Source organism: Mauremys mutica, chromosome 1 (assembly GCF_020497125.1).
Source record: "Mauremys mutica isolate MM-2020 ecotype Southern chromosome 1, ASM2049712v1, whole genome shotgun sequence".
NCBI lineage: Eukaryota > Metazoa > Chordata > Testudines > Geoemydidae > Mauremys > Mauremys mutica.
Genome location: NC_059072.1, coordinates 296,361,418 through 296,383,964, shown reverse-complemented (window position 1 = coordinate 296,383,964; position 22,547 = coordinate 296,361,418). Strand labels below are relative to the sequence as shown.

At 41.2% G+C, this 22,547-nt stretch overlaps 1 protein-coding gene across 4 annotated transcripts in view; it reads right to left on the bottom strand.

Moving 5' to 3' along the window:
• DIAPH3 (diaphanous related formin 3) overlaps positions 1-22,547 on the bottom strand; it is a 509,860-nt gene that overhangs the window by 341,872 nt on the left and 145,441 nt on the right. For all 4 annotated transcript variants that reach the window (XM_045012145.1, XM_045012154.1, XM_045012162.1 and 1 more), the window contains 2 exons: positions 13,435-13,782; positions 12,231-12,345 (listed from right to left, as the gene is read on the bottom strand). In XM_045012145.1, the coding sequence (XP_044868080.1) occupies positions 12,231-12,345; positions 13,435-13,782 (463 nt within the window). The remainder of the gene's footprint in view (positions 1-12,230; positions 12,346-13,434; positions 13,783-22,547) is intronic.

Here is a 22,547-nt window from a genome sequence, read left to right as displayed (position 1 = left end):
GTGATTGGCCAGCAGCACATAGTTCAAAGCAAGTTAGGATCCATCCCAAACACAGATATGTTTACAAATTGAAGTAATTTAAGATGTTAAATTCAAAACTCATAAGGAAAGAATTTGTATAATTTACCTTAACTGAATACCTTATCGCACTTACTATACTGAATATTCGTATGAAATAGGAATTAACTATTGACATTCTGAAAGACAATGCCAAAAAAATCCCTCTCTAGTTGAAAAGATTTTTAAGACTCATTGTCAAATAGTAAAAATGAATTTTTCACCTACAGTACAGTATCACTGTAAATTCTTAAGTCTCTTGTGTTGCCAAAAGAGAGACATTTCTGTGTTAAGAAGTAACGGTCATTCTAATATTACATGAGGAAATTGTCACATCAGAATGACAATGAAAAGGCAATTTTAAATTGTGTATTAAATAGTGAGTCTCTTAATGTGAATGTATTTGAAACTCTGTCCAGAAAGAAGAGCTCTTCACACATTCAGTAATTTCTGCATATTATATTACTGTTCTAATACAGTTACGGTTTCCTGGACACCTGTACATTGAAACCTTTATTGCATTTGCAACTTTGGACCTAAAACTGACATGAAATCTATACAAGAGATTATAAAGAATCAAAATGAATAAGTTATTGAATAATTCCAACAGGGGAATTATTGTGACACAGTGGATTTAATCAAACCAGTTACAAAGCAGGGAAAGCCCAAGAAACCATCCCCATCACCTACCTTCCTCCACTCTGGCACCTAAGAGGCAGAAGCCCTCAAACCATAATTTCATTCCAGGCATGGAGGTGACCATTTATATTTTTATTTTTTTTTAAAACATGCGCAGCTCACTACAGACAACTATCAGTGACTTCAAGAATTTAGCAGGAGTAAGAAAACCTATTAAAAGCTTATATAGACATATATAAACCTCAGTTACACTACACAAGATACAAATACAAGGGATATAAACGCTCATGGATAAGCCAAAGGATTAGCTACATAAGGTCAGGAATGTATTCCCTCCATGGGTAAGTTATTCTATAATTCTTCTGCTCTTGAATTCTTGCAAGTTTCTGTAAAATTACTAGTATACTGTACTAGATAGAAAATGGTCAGCTCTTGTATGGTAATTCTCATATTCCTATATACCCCCTTATTTTATTTTTATTATTCATTTATAACTTCTATTACACCCTGTGTTATGTTTTCTTAAATTTATCTTATTCTTTTTTTAGAAAACTATATGAACAAAGCAACCCTCCCCACAAACACCTTTCACTTTCAAAACTAGTGCTGAGTTGCCTACGTGCTTAAGGCTACATTTGTGTCATGGATGCCATGGAAGTCACAGAATCCGTGACTTCCAGAGACTGACCTTCTCTGCTTCATCCCCAGAGGCTGTGGGACTCTGGAGCTGGCAGCCAGCAGGGCCCTGTCAGGGTTCCAGCGACAGAGCCCCCTGCCTCCGCCGATGCCTCTGCGGATGCCTCCTACCCCGCCCACAGGTATAAGATAAATGCATTTAAAAAATTAATGCGTTAATTTTGCTTTCAGTTAATCGCAGGCATTAACTGCGATTAATTGCCAGCCCTACAGTTTATGTAATCACATTTCACCATGAGGGCCTGGTAGTTAATGATATGGAATTGAAATGTAGTAGAGGAGTATTCCTTCCTTCCAAAAAGGTCCAGGCACTTCCAATCCCTATCATACAGAATGACCCTTGACTGGTGTTGCCAGCCATGGGACTTGACTGCATCCACCATGATAGAATTGCATGGTGGGTGGGAGAGAGGAATTCAGATTCCTTGGAGGGGACATAGTATTATTCTCTGCCCGCTTGCACGTAGGTGCTACCGATGCTGGAGTTTGCCATACAGTTCTTGCTGAGCCTAAGACGGCTTCGTTAATAGGTAGGGTGATCATTAAGAGGAAAAATGGAGGATGTCAAAGTATCGATGGTATGTGTCCTTGACTTTTTCCAGTGGTATTTGGCGGGTGTCTGCAACTCTCTTTACCATCTCCTAGAAGAGATGAAAGCCGTCTGCCAGAGATGGTGAGAAAGGCATGACAGCTTCATCAAAGAAGGAGGAGGGTATGGTCCTTGGTGTCACTTCTTCCTTGGCACCGCCCTCGCGTTCCTCTATGATGTCTTATGGAGCCTCTACATGCTTTGGCCAATGGGGTGTCTCTCAAGGATTCCTGGGCAAGGCTCGAAACCCGAGAGGCATGCCACACAAGGGTCCCAACTAGGGTGAGAGTGGCATGGAGCCCGTTGGTAGTGCCCATGAGTAGCTGTACCAGGATGGCAGTGGTGGGGCCATTTGTGGGTATATTTTAGGGATTTATTGGTACTGAGCACTGTACGGGGCCTGAGAGAAGTACTGTGACTTAAACTCTCTGGCTCGCTGTTTGAACCCTCACTGGAAAGTGGAGGAGCATATGTCGTCCCTCAGTGCTCACATCCATGGGCACGTCAGCAGTACCAGCTGCTGTCGGTCTCCGTGAGCCACGAGTGCCAGACTGAGATGTTCTCTGGGCCGACAGTGCTGAGGATACTTAATGAGATGGAAATCGCTTATGGCCATCTCAGGGCTCACTATGGGGACTTTTCCACTCTCTTCTTGTGAGGGGGTCAGCAGTTTATTTCTTCAACTCACAGCCTTTACATGTAGAGGGCGATGGGGAAGACTCACATCTGCCAGGTGACTCATGACATAGGTCCTGGAAGGGCCTGTGAGCTGCCTCCATTAAGATAATCTGTTGGAGCTCTCTCCCCTTACAAGATCATGGCCGGAGTTGCTGGCACTGTTGCCAGATGTGGCCTTCCCCGAGGCAGCGAATGCACTGGGAGTGCTTGTTTGCTATCGGGATTGCCTCCTTGCAAAGGAGGCACTTCTTGAAGCCTGGCAAAGCGAGCATACCCAATTGAGGAAAGACGATGAAGAGGGAAAAATAAAGGTTTCTGGTTTGTATTTTATTTTTTAAATTTTTTTAGGAGAAAAAAAAACGGTAAAAAAAATAGACAATACAACTACACTATATTAAGAGGCTAACTATCTAACTGCGAAAAGAGCAATGATCCCAACGGACTGGGAGAAGCTAAATCTCTAGCCAGGGGCAGCTGAGAAGGAACTGAGGGGGGTTAGCCCACACACTGGCTAGCCTCAATGCACAGCACAAGGAGACACAGTGCACACGCGGGGCTAAGAGACACTGCTACTGAAGTTCTCCGATCAGCAGCAAAGGAACACAAGCTCCACCTACAGTGGAGCACACCTGGGGATACTATTTGAAGCAGCACCATAATTTTCGATAGTTTTGATAAATTTTCAGATCCTAAATATGCCTCTTCCAGCACTTTCTATTTTTAAAAATATGAAAAATATTAATGGAGAGACATCTTAACAATTATCAAAAAGAAATCTAACTCAAAGGCCCTATGAATGTTAACTGATGCAATGGATAGCAACAGAAACAGCTTCAAAGCTTCTCAATCTTCTTTAAAAAAAAAACATTTGAAAGGTAACTTGCATTGGCTTATTTGATGTACTGATATTGTATAATAAATTCAAATTGAGTTGTAGTACCTACAATTACTGAACAGAAACTTAATATTAATACCTGATTTGGCTTAAACAAAAGTAAATATATTTTTTATTATTTTCAAGGTGGTAGAAAAATGTCCTGATTTGATAATATCAAACAAATACTTGTTTAGAATTTGTGACAACAGCCAGTAAATGTTTTTCACCACTATGGTGGAAGAAACAAACAACCTCTGTAGAAATATGTATATCCAGAATTAGAGAAATGGAATATTTCTGCCTATATTAAATTAACTGAAGTTGCAGAAAAATGAGCAAAGCTAGAAGAACTGATGACAAAATCCTTAATATTTAACGCACGCTATACATATCATAACTCATTACCTATACTGCCCTCAAATGTGCTCTATTCACTCACCTTTTATTTTTGTCATCTTCTCAACATGAATATACAAAAATAACTTGTACGCTCAACAACAGTTTATCTGGTCTGGCACACTACAGTGCTGGGCTAAAGACCCTTATAAGCACCTTCCTGAAGGAAGTTCAGTGTGGCTGGAATCCCAGGTTTTCTTGGATCTGCACTGCACTCTTCACAATGTGAATTTAACTTACTTAGTGTGGAAACTGTCCTGGATGACAGCAGAGGCCTGATCATTTTGGAACATAAGCCAAGTGCAGCTGACACTTCACTTTCAATAGCTAGGCTGCAAGTCAAAGACTATTTTTGTTGGGATGGAGGCCACAGCACTCTTACTGAAGGAAAATCAGGACTCCAACCATCCTCAAAACACTCATCATAGAAAGGGCCAGCTTCCATAAAGACACAACCAGCTTTCTCAAGAAACTGTGCACATTAATAACCTCCTTCAGAACATGAGCCTTATCACCTCCCTATACAGCAACATTGCTCACACTGACGGCATCGCTGCCTGTCTCAAATATTTATAAGACAATTTAGAGGGAAATAAAAAGAGAGAACTACCTCTTAACTGCTTGAAACTCTGGGAACTTATTTAGACGTGCTTCCTGAGATGATCATTTTCCTTGAATTTAATGGGGTCTATCTGAGCTCTCTCACTGATGAAGAAGATAATTTGGTTCCTGATTCTGGAAATGACACTGATAAACAGGACAATTTGTAGGGTACAGGGGTGTATCACTAACATGGAACAGTTTCAACATCTGGTCACTGTCACACAATGTAACCAGAATGCCTGGAGGGCAAATACTTGAGCTCCTAGAAGAAATACAACTTCTGAAATCTTTCCTTGGATCAACTGGACACAATCTAGAAAGCCTAGATGGACAAGATCCTGAGAGAGTATTAAAGACCTTCTCTGAAAATAGAGTCAAAGGACTCAAGCAGTTGAAAGATGTTTTCAGTATGTACATATTTTACCTCATATGGATAGGCTATTCACTAATCATCTGTAACCTCCTTGTCATAGATTGGCCCTCAGAGATACCATTGGACTAGTCAGAAAACAAGGAACACGAGATAAATCAAAGGATGATTTATTGGAATTGGAAATGGGTCCACAATGTTGCCAAATACAGGTATTATTTGTAGCTAAGGCAAACTGGCAAATGGAGAAAGGCTTCCTTGTAGGCCAAAAATTATGAGGAGAGTTCTCTGTCAGGAAGATCTGGACACAACACACAAATAGGACTTGAACTTTATCAGGCAGACTGAACAGGACCAGTATGGGGGGAAATTTTCTGTTCTATTTTCTAACAGGAGTCTGCCATGTTTTCTCCTTAAATACCAGAAAAACTTGCCAAAAATCTTCTCCTTACTGAGGAGGCATCAAGGAGAGGGAAACAAAACACACACCACACAAAACCAATCTTAGAGGAACTTCCTGCTTCTTCAAGTGGAGGCAAGACACTGGAATGTTAGAGAAGAAATCGGTTTTCTGAACAGCTCCACTTGCTCACAGTACATTGTGAAGCTACAGGGAGGTTTAAAAAAATAATAAAAAGAAGTGCCTCCATGCTTGGAAGATGAACAGGAATAACCCAGTTGAAATGGATCACAAAGCACCAGGTTTTGACACAGGAGAAAAAGTAATATGCAGTTATTAGTAAGTTGGAAAAATTCCTTGAAATAGAGGTCTGCCTGACTATGCAGCTAACGAAGCTTCTGGAGCTATCTTGTACCAGTTGGATGCGCAGGTGATTTCTGCTTGTTAAGGACAAAAACAGCTGAATTAAACATACTGAAAGAAAATGTGATCATCCTCTAAATCTTGGTACATATTCTCAGCACCAAAACGACATATCCTACTTGCTACAAAAAGTTCACCAAGAAATACTTGCAAATCTCTATCCAAAATATAGCAAACAATCCTTTCATGAGGGCATTAGTCTAGGACCGTAAAAACCCAGGTTCAATTCTTGCTCTGCCATAGACGTCTTGTGTGACTTTGGAAAAACAATGTCTCTCTCTCTCTCAGTTCCCCATCTGTAAAACTGGGCTAACAGTACTCGAGTGAATGTTCACAGGGGTCCTGTGAGGGCAAGTACATTAAAAGGATTGCGAGGTGATCAGATATATGGACCCGTCAACACAATAAGTAGCAGCCAAATCCAAACCTCACCCCTTCTCATTTTTTAAAATAAGATTCAAATTAATAGCCATTGACAGAAACCAACTCTTTGCTTTGTGGGTGGAGGCGGCGTACCACCACCATCTTCAGAAACAAGTGAAGTAAACATAATAAAGCCCAAGAGAAATCTATGAAATAATATTTTTTTTTAGTGAATTTGCAATATTTGTAGTACAGTAGAACCTCAGAGTTATGAACACCTTGGGGAATGGAAGTTTTTTTTAACTTTGAAATGTTCCTAACTCCGAACAAAACTTTATGGCTCTTCTTTCAAAAGTTTACAACTGAACATTGATTTAATACAGCTTTGAAACTTTACTATGCTGAAGAAAAATGCTGCTTTCCCTTTTTTTTAAGTGCTAACATTTAACATAGTACTCTACTGTATTTGTTTATTGTTTTTTCTCTGCTGCTGCCTGATTTCATACTTCCAGTTCCAAATGAAGTGTGTAGATGGCAGTTCATAACTTCGGTGTTTGTAACTGAGGTTCTACTGTACTGCAAACTGATACTGTACAGTGTTCATAATATTAAAATACCTACTAAGAAGAAGCAGCAGCAGTTATTCCTCTTCTGCAGTAACAATGGATCTTTCAGATGTGTCCCCCACGGGTGCTCCAATGTAGGTGTCTTTGTCCCTGCACTGCTGACTGGAGAATTTTCGGCCCATGCATGCACTGCCCTCCGCCTCGTGCTCTGCCACAAGACTAACCAACATTGTAACGGGCAAACACTCCTCAGTTCCTTCTCTACCGCACAGTTTATTATGAGAACACCAAAACAGAGGGAAGAAGGGTGGATCGTGGAGCCCCCATAGGGACACACATCTTGAAGAACCATTGTTACTGCACAAATTGAGTAATTTCTTCTTTGAGTAGTGTCCCTATGGGTGCTCCACTATAGGTGACTCCAAGCAGTATCCGCCACTGGAGGCTGGGGTTCGGAGTCAAGTCTGTTATGGATGATAGTACTGTGGTGCTGTATCTGGCATCTGCAGCAGAGTCCCCCAGGATGGCATAGTGTTCTGCAAAGTTATGTGCAGATGTCCATGTAGCTGCTCTGCAGATTTCTGATATAGAAATATCCTTGGAGAAGGCAACAGAGGAGGAAACCGATCTCTTCAAATGTGGGCAAATTGTAGATGGGTGTGCAAAATTGCCAATCTGATGACAGAGTCTGATACTGTTTGAGACCCATTTACAGAGTCTTTGACCTGAAATCACTGTGCCTCTAAACCTGTCCACAATTGAGAGAAGAGTCTCGGAAATTTTCTAAAAATTCTTGTCCTGTCCAAATAAAAGACCAAAGCTCTCCTTACATCGAGCATATGGAGGATGGCTTCCCTGTTATCCTGGTGAGGCTTGGGATAAAAGGTTGGAATGTGAATGAGTTGGTTCACATGAAATGAGGACTCACTTTGAGGGTGAACTTCGGATGTGGTCTAAGCGTGACCTTGTCTGAGAAGAACACTGTGAAGGGGGCGGGGCGGGAGGAAGCACCACTATCTCTCCTATCCTTCTTGCTGAGGAATGGCAATCAGGAGCACTATCTATACGGAAAGGTGAGTTAAAGAACAAATGGCCACGGATTCAAAGGGTGATTTAGTCAGTCCTTTAAATAATAGATTGAGATCCCATTGTGGGGTAGGAAGCCTGAGTTGGGGGAAGAAGTTCGCTATGCCTTTGAAAACCTCTTGGTAGTCAGGTAAGAAAAATTTAGTACGCTTCTACCTGCTGGCAGAAAGTCACTATTGCTGCTAAGTGTACACATTTAGGTAATAGAGGGACAATTTCTTCAGATGTAGCAAACCGTCTAAGACTACAGGTAGAGTGGCCAAATACAGGGTGACTTTTTTGACCTGGCACCAGATCCAGAATCCAGTCCACTTTTGTAGCCTGCTATGTAATAAAATTTCTTGTATTTCTTCAGAACATGACGTTTCTATGTGCTGGAACCATGAAAAGCCAGGCTCTGAGCTATAGTATCCACAGGTTGGAATAGAGAGTGTCTCTCTCTTTCTTCAAGAGATGGCAAGGAGTGATTAGAAGAATCATTGGTGGATACAGCACCAATTATGACAGGTAAGGGTACCACATCTGTCTGAGCCATACGGGAGTGAGCAGTATGATGATTGTTTTCTCCCCTTTTCAGGACTTTCAGCAATAGACAGAATGGGGGAAAGGTGGTGCTTGTCCCATGAGAGGAGTCTCTCTCCCGGGGAGCGCTGGCCAATGCTTACTCTGGAACAGTACCATTGACATTTCTTGTTCTGATAAATAGCGAACAAGTCTATTATCAGTGTCCCCCATCATCGGACTATGTCACAGAGCATCAATGAATCTATCTCCCATTCGTGGCATGTGGGAATTTGCAGCTAAGACTGCCCATTGTCATGTTGCACATTCCCAGCAGGTAGGACACTGATCTTGTAACATTGTGGGAAATGCACGAGTTTCATAGCTTTAGTGCTTCCATAAAAAGGGAGAGTGATCTGGTGCCTCCTTGACAGCTTATGTAATACATGTGCGCTATATTGTCCATGTGTGTGTACCTCTGATCATCGGAAGGAAGAAAGCACATGTGTTCCTGACCACTCTGAGTTACACGTTATAGCCACCAGAAAGGGTGTCTTCTGGCAGAGGAGAGACGAGCAAGTTGCTCTTGGCTTAAATGGAGGACCCTTACTTGGGAAAGTCCCAACGATGGGGGAAGAGCAAAGATTTCCTCTGATGTGACAAGTCTCTGAACCTCCCTGGAGCACGAGGGGTCCAATTCACTCATCACGAAGGGCTCGGAGGAGAGAAACTTCGTATTTCTACCATCATTGGCAGCAACTCCGATCACACTAGAACTGACTGATCCTGAGATTTCAACTTTGATGGTACCGATGGAAAGGGTGTAACCTGAACGACGTCTGATACTGAAAGAGCCTCACTTTATGGGCTTCAAAGTCCTGGCTCTGAGACTTAGTATGTCCTAAGAGGTTGACAGAGTAGGTTTGCTTGACTTATGTGGAGTTGTGTCAGACAATTACGTAGCCAACTAAGAGGAACTGCTCTTATATTTGTGCGATTGTTTTCTGCCTTCCTGATGAGAGACTGATGAGGTCTGTGATTACAGGCTCCCCTGTAGCAGAGTTGGACATCATGGCAGACATGCATTCCATGTCAATTTAGCTTGATGTACAGGAAGCGTGCCCTGGCCAAGGTCCAACTGTGGTTTCTTGGCCTTTTCTATGAGGTATTTTCTAAGCCTAAGTTCCCATGACTAATGGATAAAGCCAGAGAAGGAGCAGCAAATATTGACTTAGCTGTGACATGTGCTTCCCCAAGACAGTAGAAGCAGTGCAGATAGTCACTGCTGACCAAAAAGAATGGGGGCAGGAGACAATTCTTGAAGCCCGGAGTTCTGGGCATAGTCTGATACCCATAAGACGGTATTGGAGGGGGAAGGGAGGGTTGCCCCAGAGATGAGGAATCAAACTACTAAAACTTTTCTACAGTTTTTATATCTTCTATGAGTAACTACATGGAAAAAGCACTAATACAGCGTTTAATACGTACAGCATGAGGAATTGAAGGAGGAGAGCTCTGGACACTGGAGGTTCTGACCCAGGGCATACGACAGTATGAAGGAACTGGAGAGGTTGTTAGCCCACCCCACCCCACCCTTCATCTCCTCAGGTATGAGGAAAGCAAGGATACATGCACATGTCTTTCAAAATTCTCTTACTCCAGGTGCATAAAACACATGCCTACCACACAGTGGAATACAGACAGGAGCCAGCTTTTGAAGAAGAACAGGCTTTTTTTTTTTTCCCAAATCTGATTTTTTTTAAACTCTGATCTGTTGACAAGCAGCCTTGCATACATTGTTTTTATGTTTGTTGCAGTTGCATGCCTTTTGAGAATAATGTGACTAATCATATACGAAACAGAGACTTCAAAATGCTGCCAGTCAGACAGTGCTTTGCTGAAAAAGCAATAGTGCATTCGTAGCTGGAGGAGTGAGTTATTTAAACGTGAATGCATGTTTGGGGGTTTTTTTGGCTCAGGCCATTTTGCCACATGCTTATCATTTTAATACCAACAAATCTAGAAGGGATAGGGTAAATGTGAAGTTTAAGAAAAATGAAAAAAAACAAAAACAGACATTTACAGTAAAATAAATTCATTACCTTTCACCCATTTTTTTTACCAGAACTTTCACTTGTTAGTAAGCGTGCAGCTGAAATTACTAAACATTTTCAGTAAACTTACTGGCTCGTTCAAATTCCTTCCTACCAAATAAACAAACAACTAGGACTCATCCATTAATGCACCCATCACTCTAAAGAATAAAGTCAAACTTTTTGTCCATACTCTGAAGGAGATAAAGGGGCACTGTTGCTCAATCAGTGCTCTGGTTTACTATGGTGTCCCCAGCACTTACTCAGTTTTGTCAATGCAACGAGTCATGACATTACCTTCATCTGCCGCTCCCATGCTACTCCCTATGTCAGGGATACCCTCCATATACCTAATTCTCATGCCACCAGACTCACCTCATTCAAGTACCTCGTAGAAACTTACTTCAGGCATAAAATCTACAATAAACGAACTAGCACAAAAAGCTTCTTTACAAATTAAAAAAAAAAAAATCAGTCACCCCATGAAGTTAATACAGCCATGTTCAATCTCACCCCTTTCTTCCTCTCATTTTCACCATGACATCTACATTTTAGACTGCAAGTTTCTCAGGGTATCTGTTTTGCAAAAGCCTGTAAAAATGCATTGCTGGATGCAATCCTAATAAATTATAACTTATCAATCACCCTGAAATAAAGGTAATTCTTGCCATGTAACATAACAAAGGGGTCAGATTCTGTTAATCTAAACAATACTGTTCTTCTTAATACCACATCAAAGTCTGAAACCATACCACTAGCACCTAAGAAATAAAAAGAATCATCACAATCATTATTCTGATGGTAGGTTCATACATAGTTAACTTGATACAGAAGCAATTATTTCTTGGTACAGAATATCATGGTGTTTTCCTCAACAGTCAATGTCAGTGAAGATATACATATCTGGCATCTCCTTAAAAGCATACTTCAATATAGCTGTGATAGAAATATGCCCTATCACTGAAAGTGAAAACTTTGGAGAATTTCTGCCAAGGGCAGTCCTAATGCTTTAGATGCCACCAAATCTATTGGTCTGTCTCCCCACTTCAGAAACAATGGAAACAGCTCACAGTTCAGACTCTCAGATGTCATGGGGACAGGAGAATATTAATTTTCCTGTTCGGGAAAGTAGCAACACAACCACAGGCTCTGAAGGGGAAATCCTTGGTTGCAATATACTCAAAAAGTAAATGTAGAGAAAGAGAAGAAAACCAGGAGCAGGCTAAATGAAACTACTTTAGAGAGGGGGCTGCCCTCTGATTATCTGTGGGATAGCTGACCTTTCCACAGGCCTTAAAAAACTGGGTCAGAGACAGACTGAGCAAGAGCAGGACTTCATGTGTAGGAAGGAGGGAATCTCGTGAAAAAAGATTACAAGAACTGTTTCCCAGAAAGCCTTGGTCAATTATACTCATATGTTTAATTGCTGCAATATATGTTCAATGTGGGCTTGTCCGTGTCCTTGGTGCATCAATAAACCAAGAATATTTGCAAGCTAAATACCAGAACTTCTGGACTCTACAATGAGATTCACTAGTTTGTCAAGAGCTAAACATCTTATGTTGTATGCACAGATATTCTTAAATATGACTGAACAAAAATCTGAAAATACCAGGAAGCAATTTGGTGTTTTTCACAGAATTTTTTCTTCTAGCTCACACATCACATACTGCTTTCAAAATGATGAGATAGAATAATATTACTTCAATAAAAATGAAGTCTGATTCTAAAATTTACCATTTTTCAGACTGCATATTTTTATATGCTCTCATGTAAAATATGGAGAGTCAAAGTGTTTGATATATATAATATTTAAAATTAGTAGGCTGGGATTACAAATGGATTAGAAAATACAGCTTTAAAAGTAGTAAATCAAGTCAATGAATTACTTACCTTTCTTTTGACAACAAAACGTAAGCTCCAGTTTGCAAAGCAAATCAGCATTCTCATACTTGTCCTCATCTGCTTTTAGCCAGAAACAGTTTTCATTCATTTCATGTGGCCTAATCTGAAAATCAAAGAGATATCAAAGCTTCCTTGTAAATATGTAGCATAACCCTCCTTAAAATTCTACTTTGCTGTAAGGTCTACACAAGACGTAACAATGGTGAAGCAGCTGAATGCTGAGACCACTGCCTACCATGCTGAACAATACTGACTCCCATGTATCTGTATCCATCTATTCTTCTGTTGTCCCTTGTTTTGTACTTAAATTGTAACCTCTTTGAGGCAAGGATTGTCTTTTTGTCGCATGTGTGTACAACGCCTAGCATAATCAAGTCCTGGTCCACAACTAGAATTAATACAAAGTAATAAACTGGACACTTGAAAGGCTGCATGTTCATAGAGTATTTCAATCACTGTTTTCACAACTACCAAGATTTCTAGTTTTGAAAATACAGTATATCTAAAATATATTAATGTACTAAACATACTGTTTAAAAGAAATTAGATTCTAGTGTTTAGAAGATGTCAATACACACACCAAGCTCTTTAACACAAACTGAGTTTTATACAACTTTTGTTTAGAATTGTTTAATTCTGACTTTTATGTTGAACCACTCATGACGAATGTCTATAGACAAAAAGATTTTAATATAAAATAGTTTATCAGTACTACCTTATTAGTTAAGGGTCTAACTGTGCCCTGCATAGAAATATAGCAAATTTGACATCAGTGTAGATTTAAAACATCATCAGTTTTAAGGGAGACCTTCTCTGAACACAACTGAGTCAAACACAAGTATAATACTGTATTCTTTTAGCTATATTTTTCCTATGGATAACTCTTTACACTGAGTTTTTTGGTCCAAACATTTGTATTAATATAAAGAATACTACATGATTTTTTTAATGGATTATTTTTAAAGACAAGTAATAAGATGGAAATACTGACAGATACAGAAATCCCTAGAGGGAGGAAGGAGGAAAGAGTGGGGAGGAAAGAAAAAGAAAATCCATAACAGAAGATTGATACAATACTATATTTTCATTCAACTGACATTCATTCTACACAGCTTACCCATCTGGCAATGCCAAATTACTGTAATTTCTACATTAAATTTGGCATTAGAAATTTTCCACATTTAAGTTTTACCTTTGACCAATTGAGCCTTTTCATGGTGATCTCAGGTTTGAATTCTTTTTTAGGCTTCAATCCAAAGGGCAATGTACGTGGAGGTGGAGACCACTGTACTCCAGGAAAGCCTGGTGGCGGAGGAGGTGGTGGTGCACCAAAAGATGGAGCCATTCCTGAGCTATTCATAAAAGGCAGTGGCGGAGGTGGCGGAGGTGGCGGCGGAGGCGGCACTGCTCCATTAAAAGATGCTGGTGGGGGAGATGGTAGTAACTGTTCAGGTGCTGCAGCAGCTGATGGAGGAATAGATGTGCCTCCTTGTATTGATGGTAAAAAATGAACATCTGATCCATGTGGTATGGAGCCATACTTGGGAGAAAACAAAAATTTTATTCAGACTCATTTTCTTAAACTGAGTGCCATAAGGTTCATAGTTACAGAATAAATGAAAAAGTAATGCTTTCAGTGACAGTATCCTCCATGAAACGATGAAATATGAATTTTATTGAAACTGACATGGTCTCTTTACATCCATATCTTTCATAATAAGAGTTCTTTGTCTTGCAAATATAATTTAGACTCAGAAGCAGACACAAAAACATACTTAGAGATACTGTATTCAACACCTTGTTTCATTGGACATGATAGAATTGCTAAGACAGACAAGGTGGGTAAAGTAATTTCTGTTGGTGAGAGGCAAGCTTTTACGCTTACACAGAGCTCTTTTTCAGAATATTTCTAAGAGTAATTTTTCTTGTTCTGGTTGGATTTTTATCTAAGCCAGCCAGAATTTGGAGCAAACCAAAATCAAGATCGTCAGATCCTCAAGCTGCTATTACAGCTGAAAAAGAACTATTCCAAAAAGCAAGGATCCAGAACCAGTGGCATCACTTGGGACTAACTTGGTCCAGTGATTATTATAAACTACATGAACAAAAGAACTGGGGGGAAAAAAAACTGTTTTCCTAGATAAAAGCCATTCACATTGTGATGGGTTGGGTCACAGAGACCCCCTTGAGACTGTCACCTGATGTGCTGAGACTACCTCTGAGCCAATTTTCCCTGCCAGCTTGGGACTTCAGCTCCCTGCCTTGTTGAGCCAGACACACTAGCCTTCTGCAAACACAGACCCGGGCAAAAGTAACTATATTAAGTATAACAAGTAGGATTTAAGCGGTTCCGAGTAATAACAGACAGAACAAAGTTACCAAGCAAAATAAAACAAAACAAAACACACAAGTCTAAGCCAAATACAGTAGGAAACTGAATACAGATAAAATCTCACCCATAGAGATGTTCCAATAAGCTTCTTTCACAGACTAGACTACTTTCTAGTCTGAGCAATTCTTTCCCCTGGTACAGTCTTTGTTCCAGCTCAGATGGTAGCTAGGCGATTTCTCATGACTGGAACCCCCTTTGTTCTGTTCCACCCCCTTATATAGCTTTGGCAGAAGGTGGGTATCTTTTGTCTCTCTGGGTCTCCACCCCGCCTTCTGAATGGAAAAGCCCCAGGTTTTAGATGGATTCCAGTACCAGGTGACATCGCCACTTATTCTGTGAGACCCCAAGCCTTCATTCTTCCTGGCCTGACTCACAGGACGACTTGCAAGTAAACCATCAAGATTCCAAACCACCATTAATGGCCCACGCTTTGCATAATTACAATAGGACCTCAGAGTTATATTTCATATTTCTAGTTTCAGGTACAAGAATGATACATTTATGCAAATAGGATGACCACACTCAGTAGGATAAGCTTTGTAATGATACTTTACGAGAGACCTTTTGTATGAAGCATATTCCAGTTAAATTATATTCACACTCATTAGCATATTTTCATAAAATCATATGAAGTGCAACGTCACACATATTCTTAGAAGAAATTTTTGATTCTGCAAATGAAATGGAAGTTTCTAGCTCTAACAGTTGTGAAGACGACATTACTTTGTATTTGGAAGGTTAAATCAATACTGTGATGTCCTAAGCGTGCATGATCTGTAGCAGAGTGAAAATTGATTTGGTGAGGGTGGGCTTCAAATTTATTAGGCACATACCAACCAGCAGCTGATATGAAAGAAGAAGCCCCAGAACAGGATCCATAAAGTAAAAGTGAAACAGACATGGAAGACAACTCACGAAAAACTACACTTGGATCTGCTATCGGAAATTTAAAACAAGAGTGAGGGCAGGAATAGAAAGGAGGTGTAACAAAAGCAAGGTATACGGTGCCTGTTTAAGTAGTATTTGGCAATTATGAGTTTTACTGTTATTTGTAACATAAGTTATTCAATTAATTCACCTCTACCCCCATATAACGCGACCCAATATAACACAAATTCGGACATAACGCGGTAAAGCAGTGCTCCGGAGGGCAGAGCTGTGCACTCTGGCAGATCAAAGCAAGTTCGATATAATGCAGTTTCACCTATAAAGCGGTACGATTTTTTGGCTCCCGAGGACAGTGTTATATGGGGGTAGAGGTTTACTTTTTTAATCGTGAAACAGCTAGAGACATGTTTTTTTTTAACATTTGTATACATCTAAAATAAACTATTTTCTGCTGTTTTGACAAATTAGTTGTAAGTTGTTTTAAACATATTTAATAAAGAGTTGATTGACAATATTATAAAGATCACAAATATACTTTTAGCTGCTGGTTCTTATTTATATTACTGACCGGAAGAATGGAGAGTTCCTGCAATATTCTATTTGTTGTTTGTTTCTTTTCTAAATGTCTAAAGAACAAGATCAAAGTGATAATGAAATGAGTGAAAGTGATCATGAAATTATAGAGCAAGCGAAAAAGGAAGTAAAGTGTAGATCCACTACTTAGTAGGGAAGTGGAACTAATAACTAACAACATCAAGACAGCTGAAGTATTTCATGTCTATTTTGTTTCAGTCTTCTATAAAAGGGTGACAAGATATTTCACACAATTAATATTAACAACAAAGAGCAAGAAACATAGGGAAATAATAGGTTAAAGAATATTTAGAGAAGTTAAATATATACAAGTCAACAGACCCTAATGAAATTCGTCCTAGGACACTTAAAGAACAAGCTGAAGCAATCTCAGAACCGATAGTGATTATCTTTTGGAACTCATGGAGAATATGTGCAGCCCCAAAGGACTGGAGAAGGACAAACATAGCACCTATCTTTAAAAAGGGGAACAAAAAGGAACCAGGGAATTATAGAACAGCCAGCCTAACATCTGGAAAGCTATTGGAGGAGAGAAAAAATCATTTTTTAAGCACCAACAGGATAATAGGGTTATGAGGAACAGCCAACAAGGATTTGTCAAGCACAAATCATGCCAAACCAAACTAATTTCCTACTTTGACAGGGTTACTGACCTAGTGGAGGGGCAGAGTAGGGAAGGAGAGAAAAGAAGAAATGGTTACTCGCCCTGTAGAGTAACTGTTTTCTTCAATGTATGTGTCCCCCCTATTGGGTGCTCCACTTTAAATGCACTAGCAACCCCTGCACTTTTGATCAGATTTCTCTCATAACTGTCCATTTGGCCAACACATGCGTGTTAGTCAGTCTCATGCCCTGTGCCATTGTTATATAACACTGCACAGGTGAAACACCCTCAGTTCCTTCTCTGTGGTGAAGCTCTATGACAGAGAACTCTGAAGCAGAGAGAAGGGAGGGTGGATAGTGGAGCACTCACAGAGAGACACATCTCAAAGAATCACAGAGTGAGTAACCATTTCTTCTTTGAGTAGCGTCACTACAGGCGCTTCACTACCGAACAGTATCCTCTAAGATGGGGTGGCTTCGGAGTCGAGTCCAGTACAAAGGAGAGTACAGCCAAGCCGAACACAGTACCAGAGTCGGAGTCATGAGTTATCGCATAGTATTTGATAAATGTATGTATAGCTGTCCAAGTAGCAGCTTTACAGTTTTTGATAATCTGCCCATTCTTGAGGAAAGCCTTAACGGCGGTGATGGATCTTGTAGAATGAGTGTGTATATCCAAAGATTTGTTGAAGTTGGAAGACTAGTAACAGGAGTTAATGTAGCCTGATATCCACGTGGAAAGCCTCCAGTTAGATAGCAGATAGATCAAAAGGGCCAGCAAACAAGACAAATAACTTGTGGGTCTTTCTGAAGGGCTTTGTCCTGTGTAGATAGAAGGCCAGGCCTCTTCTAACATCCAGGGAGTGCAGCAGTGCCTCCTGAAGATTTAGATGCAGTTTGGGATAGAAAACAGGCAGATGAATGGGCTGATTAAAATAGAACTGTGAAGAAATCTTAGGTAAAAATTTGGGGTGGGGTCACAAAACACTGAAGAGGAGAATACCATCAGGCCCCCTATTTCTCCAGCCCGTCACCCCAACATGATGGCTATCAGGAATGCTGTCTTCAGTGACAAATGGAACAGTGAGCAGATAGCCGGCAGTTCAAAGGGTGGTCTTCTGAGACATTTAAGGACCAGATTGAGGTCCTATATGGGAGTAGGACATTGGACTGGCAGATAGAGATTTCCCAGCCCACTGAGGAATCTCGCTGTAGTCAGGTGAGCAAAGACAAAATAACCCTCTATTGGTGGGTGGAAGCCATGCTGGCTGCCAGTTGGACCTTTATGGAGCTCATCAATAGACCTGAGGTTTTGAGAGTTAGGGCGTATTTCAATATATTCAGAAGTGATCCAGTCACTGGAGGAATCTGTCTGTGGTCACACCACCTTACAAACTGAGAATACATGTAGTGAGTAGATTGTTTCCTGCTGTGTAATAATACCCTTTTTACATCTTCTGAGCAGGCTATGTCTCATCCCCAGAGCCATGGACAAACTGTGCTTTGAAATGAAGTACCGTCGGATTGGGATGAAGAATATTCCTGCTCTCCTAAGAGACAAGATGAGAAGCAGAGTGAAGAGTAATCGGACAGCAATCAGCCAGTTGCATCAGGTAAGGATACCACATTTGTGTAGGCCAGGTCAGAGCTATTACCATGACTCTGGCTTTCTTTATTTTGGCATAACTTTGACTAATTAGGAGAGTTGACAAAAATGCACAGAGTAGGAAAAAGCATCCCCTAGGGACTGGTGACCCTATTCGCCGCTCAAGAAGTTAGTGCATTTCTTGCTTGACTCTGTGGAGTGCCCACTGATGGAATATGTAAATATTCTGGGGTCTATTTCCCACTTGTGATCTTGGAAGAATTATCTGCTAAGTGCATACATGGTCACATTCTGAGAAACTAAGAGATAGGCTGCTGTGATGATGATCTGGTTGCATATGCACTATTGCCAAAGCTTGACAGCCTCGGTGCAGAGAGAGGGGGAATCTCATTCCACCTTGGGAACTGATGTAAAACTTGCATGGCTACGAGGCGGGAGGCTGAGAAGAGGACCACTTCCTTCTCTAAAATCTCTGCCACCTTTAGTATCGCTCATAGCGCCTCATGGAAGAAGGGAATAAGATGGAGCAGGATCTCTGGGCAGTGAGACTTGCTGAGTTCTCTCTTGTAGATGGGTGTATAAATTAGGGCTGTCAATTAATTGCAGTTAGATTTAAGGTAGGTACATTTTAGAGAGTCCTTTAATGTTCTCAGAAACTCGTCCATGATATCTGCAAATAACTTAGACCAGGAGTCCCCAACGCGGTGCCCACGGTGGTATCTAAATGCACCCGCGTCCTGGCCGGTGGTCGAGCATCCGCCAAAATGCGACCGAAATTTGGCAGCATTTTGGCAGTGATGCCTCTGGATGATGCCACTTTCCCACCAGATGAAAAAAGTTGGGGACCACTGACTTAGACCCATCAAACCAAGGTCCTCTCCTATACGCTAGACCTCTTTCGGGAATCCAGAGAGTTGGAGCCAGGAGGCTCTTCTCATTATCACTGCTATAAGCGATCAAATGGGCAATGGTATCAGCAGCTTCTAGGAATGCTTGAAGGGTTCTCCTGGCAATTACCTAGCCCTTTGCAATAATTGCATGGAACTGATCCATGTGTTCTGTCAGTAGATGGTCCATGAAAGAGGTCAGTTTGATGTATTTCACATAGTTGCACTTTGCCATCAATGCTTGATAATTGGCAATAAAAAACTGCAGGGAGGCCAAGGAATAAGACTTTCTCCCCAGTAGATCCAGACACCTGAGGTCTTTGTCATGAGGCGTGATTTTAACATGGTATTGCCGCCTATCATATTCATTCACTGTGTCAACTACCAAAGAGTTAGAACCTAAGTCCTTTGCTGGGACACAATACTTCTTATCCTTTCTTTTTCATGTAGGCAGAATAGAAGCTACATGTGCCAGATGATCTTCGCTCGGTCCAGAAGAGCTTTATTAAGAGGCCAAGCAAGTTGATGGGAAAATGTTGAACACCTTATGATAAGATTCTGTCAACTCCTCAAGAGGAATCTGTAGAAAGTCTACCACTTTCTTGACCAGGTCCTGGAAATATGCATAACTGGTTGGAAAATTGCTCCCAAAGAGTAGTTATCAGTGGGTCACATTCAAGCTGGAAGGGCATATCAAGTGGGGTCCAGCAGGGATCAGTTCTGGGTCCAGTTCTGTTCTATATCATCATCAGTGATTTAGATAATGGCATAGAGAGAACACACTTATACATTTGCGGATGATATGAAGCTGGAAAGGGTTGCAAGTGCTTTGAAGGATAGGCTTAAAATTCAAAAGGATCTGGAAAAACTGGATAAATGGTCTGAAGTACGCAGGATGAAATTCAACAAGGACAAATGCAAAGTACTCCACTTAGGAAGGAATAATCATTTGCAAACATACAAAATGAGAAATGATTGTCTAGGAAGAGTACTGAAGAAAGGTATCCGGGGGGGTCTCATGGATCAGAAGCTAAATATGACTGAATAGTGTAACACTGTTGCAAAAAGAAAAAAAAAAGCTAACACCATTCTGGGATGTATTAGCATGAGTGCTATAAGCAAAACACTTGAAATTCTTCCACTCTACTCAATTGGAGTATTGTGTCCAGGTCTAGGTGCAACATTTCAGGAAAGATATGAACAAACTGATGAAAGTCCAGAGAACAGCAACAATAATGATTAAAGGTCTAGAAAACAATGTTTTCAATCTTCCCTCATAGGTCATGATTGTTTACTCTGGGGGAAAAACTGAGAGGGGACATAAGAACAGTTTTCAAGTACATAAAAAGTTGTTCAAGGAGGAGGGAGGTAAACTGTTCTGAGGATAGGACAAGAAGCAAATTAAACTGGAGAAAGGGCAGTTTAGGCTAGACATGAAGAAAAACTTCCTAACTATCAGAGTAGTTAAGCACTGGAATCGACTGCCTATGGAGGATGTGGAGATTTTTAAGAGCAGATTAGACAAATACCTGCCATGGATGGTCTAGATAATACTTAGTTCTGCCATGAATGCAGAAAACTGGACTAGATGTCCTCTCAAGGTCCCTTCCAGTCCTAAGATTCTATGATTAAAATCATCCACCAGAGATAGAGGAGGGATAACTGCTCCTTCCAGAAACAAAGAGAAGAGATTGGTTCTAGGAGATATCCTTTCATCAGCTCTAGCCTCGTGTTCCACAAGGGATTCCTCTGGAGGATCAGGCCTCATGGAGGGAGTAGGTGAATCTGGTTCCTTTTCTCTATGGTGAGTGATACTCAACACTCTGGAAAATTGTTGGTGATAAGCCACACAGGGGTCCCAATACAGACAGGGAGGAAGTGCATAAGGCATAGGAGGCGACACCCAAGGTTGCTCATATCAGCAAGACATTGGTGGTAAATGTGGACTGTGCAGAGTTGCAGCTTCAGCAGAGGCTTCTGGAAAGGGGCCTCTGTACCAGTGAGGAGGAGAGCCCTGAACTGACATTTTAGACCAAGGAAAGTCTTCATCAGAATCCTCTTCCTCAAGTTTATTCAGGAATGGTGGAGCACCTGAAGAGATCTGAGGTGAAACAGTTAGAACCAGGCAAAGTTCAGGGAATCTGGATTTTCTCTGTACTGACAGCACATCGGAGTCGAGGAGCAGTGAGTTGGGTATCTCAGATACACCCACGTTCCAAGAAAATCACAACTTCTGCAGTATCGCGAGGGTTATCAGTACCAAGACTTAAGTCTGCACCAAGGTAATTGTGGCTGAGGATGCTGATGGTACCACAGGCTTTGGGCGCTCAGAGGGAAGTGCAGTTACTGGTGGTACCAAAGGTCTCAAACTCCAAGGAAAGCTCACATGGAACCTGAGTGGGTTTCTTAGGTATCAAGGAAGAGTTCGTCTTGCCACACCGGTCCACTAATGTTACTAATGGTCTTTCCAACCCTGTGGCCTTGCAGTCTAGCTGTGCTCTGGGTCCCTGAAGAACCAGGAGCCTCAACGGTACCTGACTGAAGAGCCAGTGGCACTGGGATAGCAGAGGAGACTGATGACCTTGGCTTTTTCAAGGTAGGTTCTCTATCTGGTGAGCAAGGGGCACATTTTTTCAAGAACCAATGAGAGGGGAATCTTTCTCTCTCAGACGCCCTGGAGATGTGAGGCTGTGATGTTGTTGAGGCAGTAGACCCTACTCGGTGACCTTTATTCTGGGTCAGAAACTGGTTGTAGTGAGCTCTCCATCACAAGAAGATGAAGCTTTCTCTCTCTATTTCTGGCTCTTGATTTTAGTGCCAGACAAAAGTTGCACTTCTGAGCAATGTGTGATTCCCCAAGGCAACGAATACACTGGGAGTGCCCGTTGTTGACCAGGATCACCTCCCAGCAGGACAGACAACACTTGAAGGCAGGAGAACCAGGCATAACCTCTCAGTAAAGAGAACTAGTAACTATCTAATACAGTGATACTCAGACTGAGGATCGGAATCTGCAAGTGCCTCTTTAATGTGTCTCCTGTGGCTCTTTGCAGCACATATTAAAACAGACATGAGTGGGCCCAATGGATACTGCTATGAGAACTCTCTGATCAAAGACACAGGGGATGCTGGCATGCCCAGAGTGGAGTACCCACAGGGACACTACTCAAAAGGAGGAGTAGATGTGAGATATACTGATTTCAGTCAGGCTTTTGACAAGACCACAGTCTAAGAGTAGTTGTGAACGGTTCACTATCAAACTGGGGTCCCACAAGTGTCAGTCCTCGGGCCAATACTGTTCAATGTTTTCATTATTTATTTGGATAATGGAATAG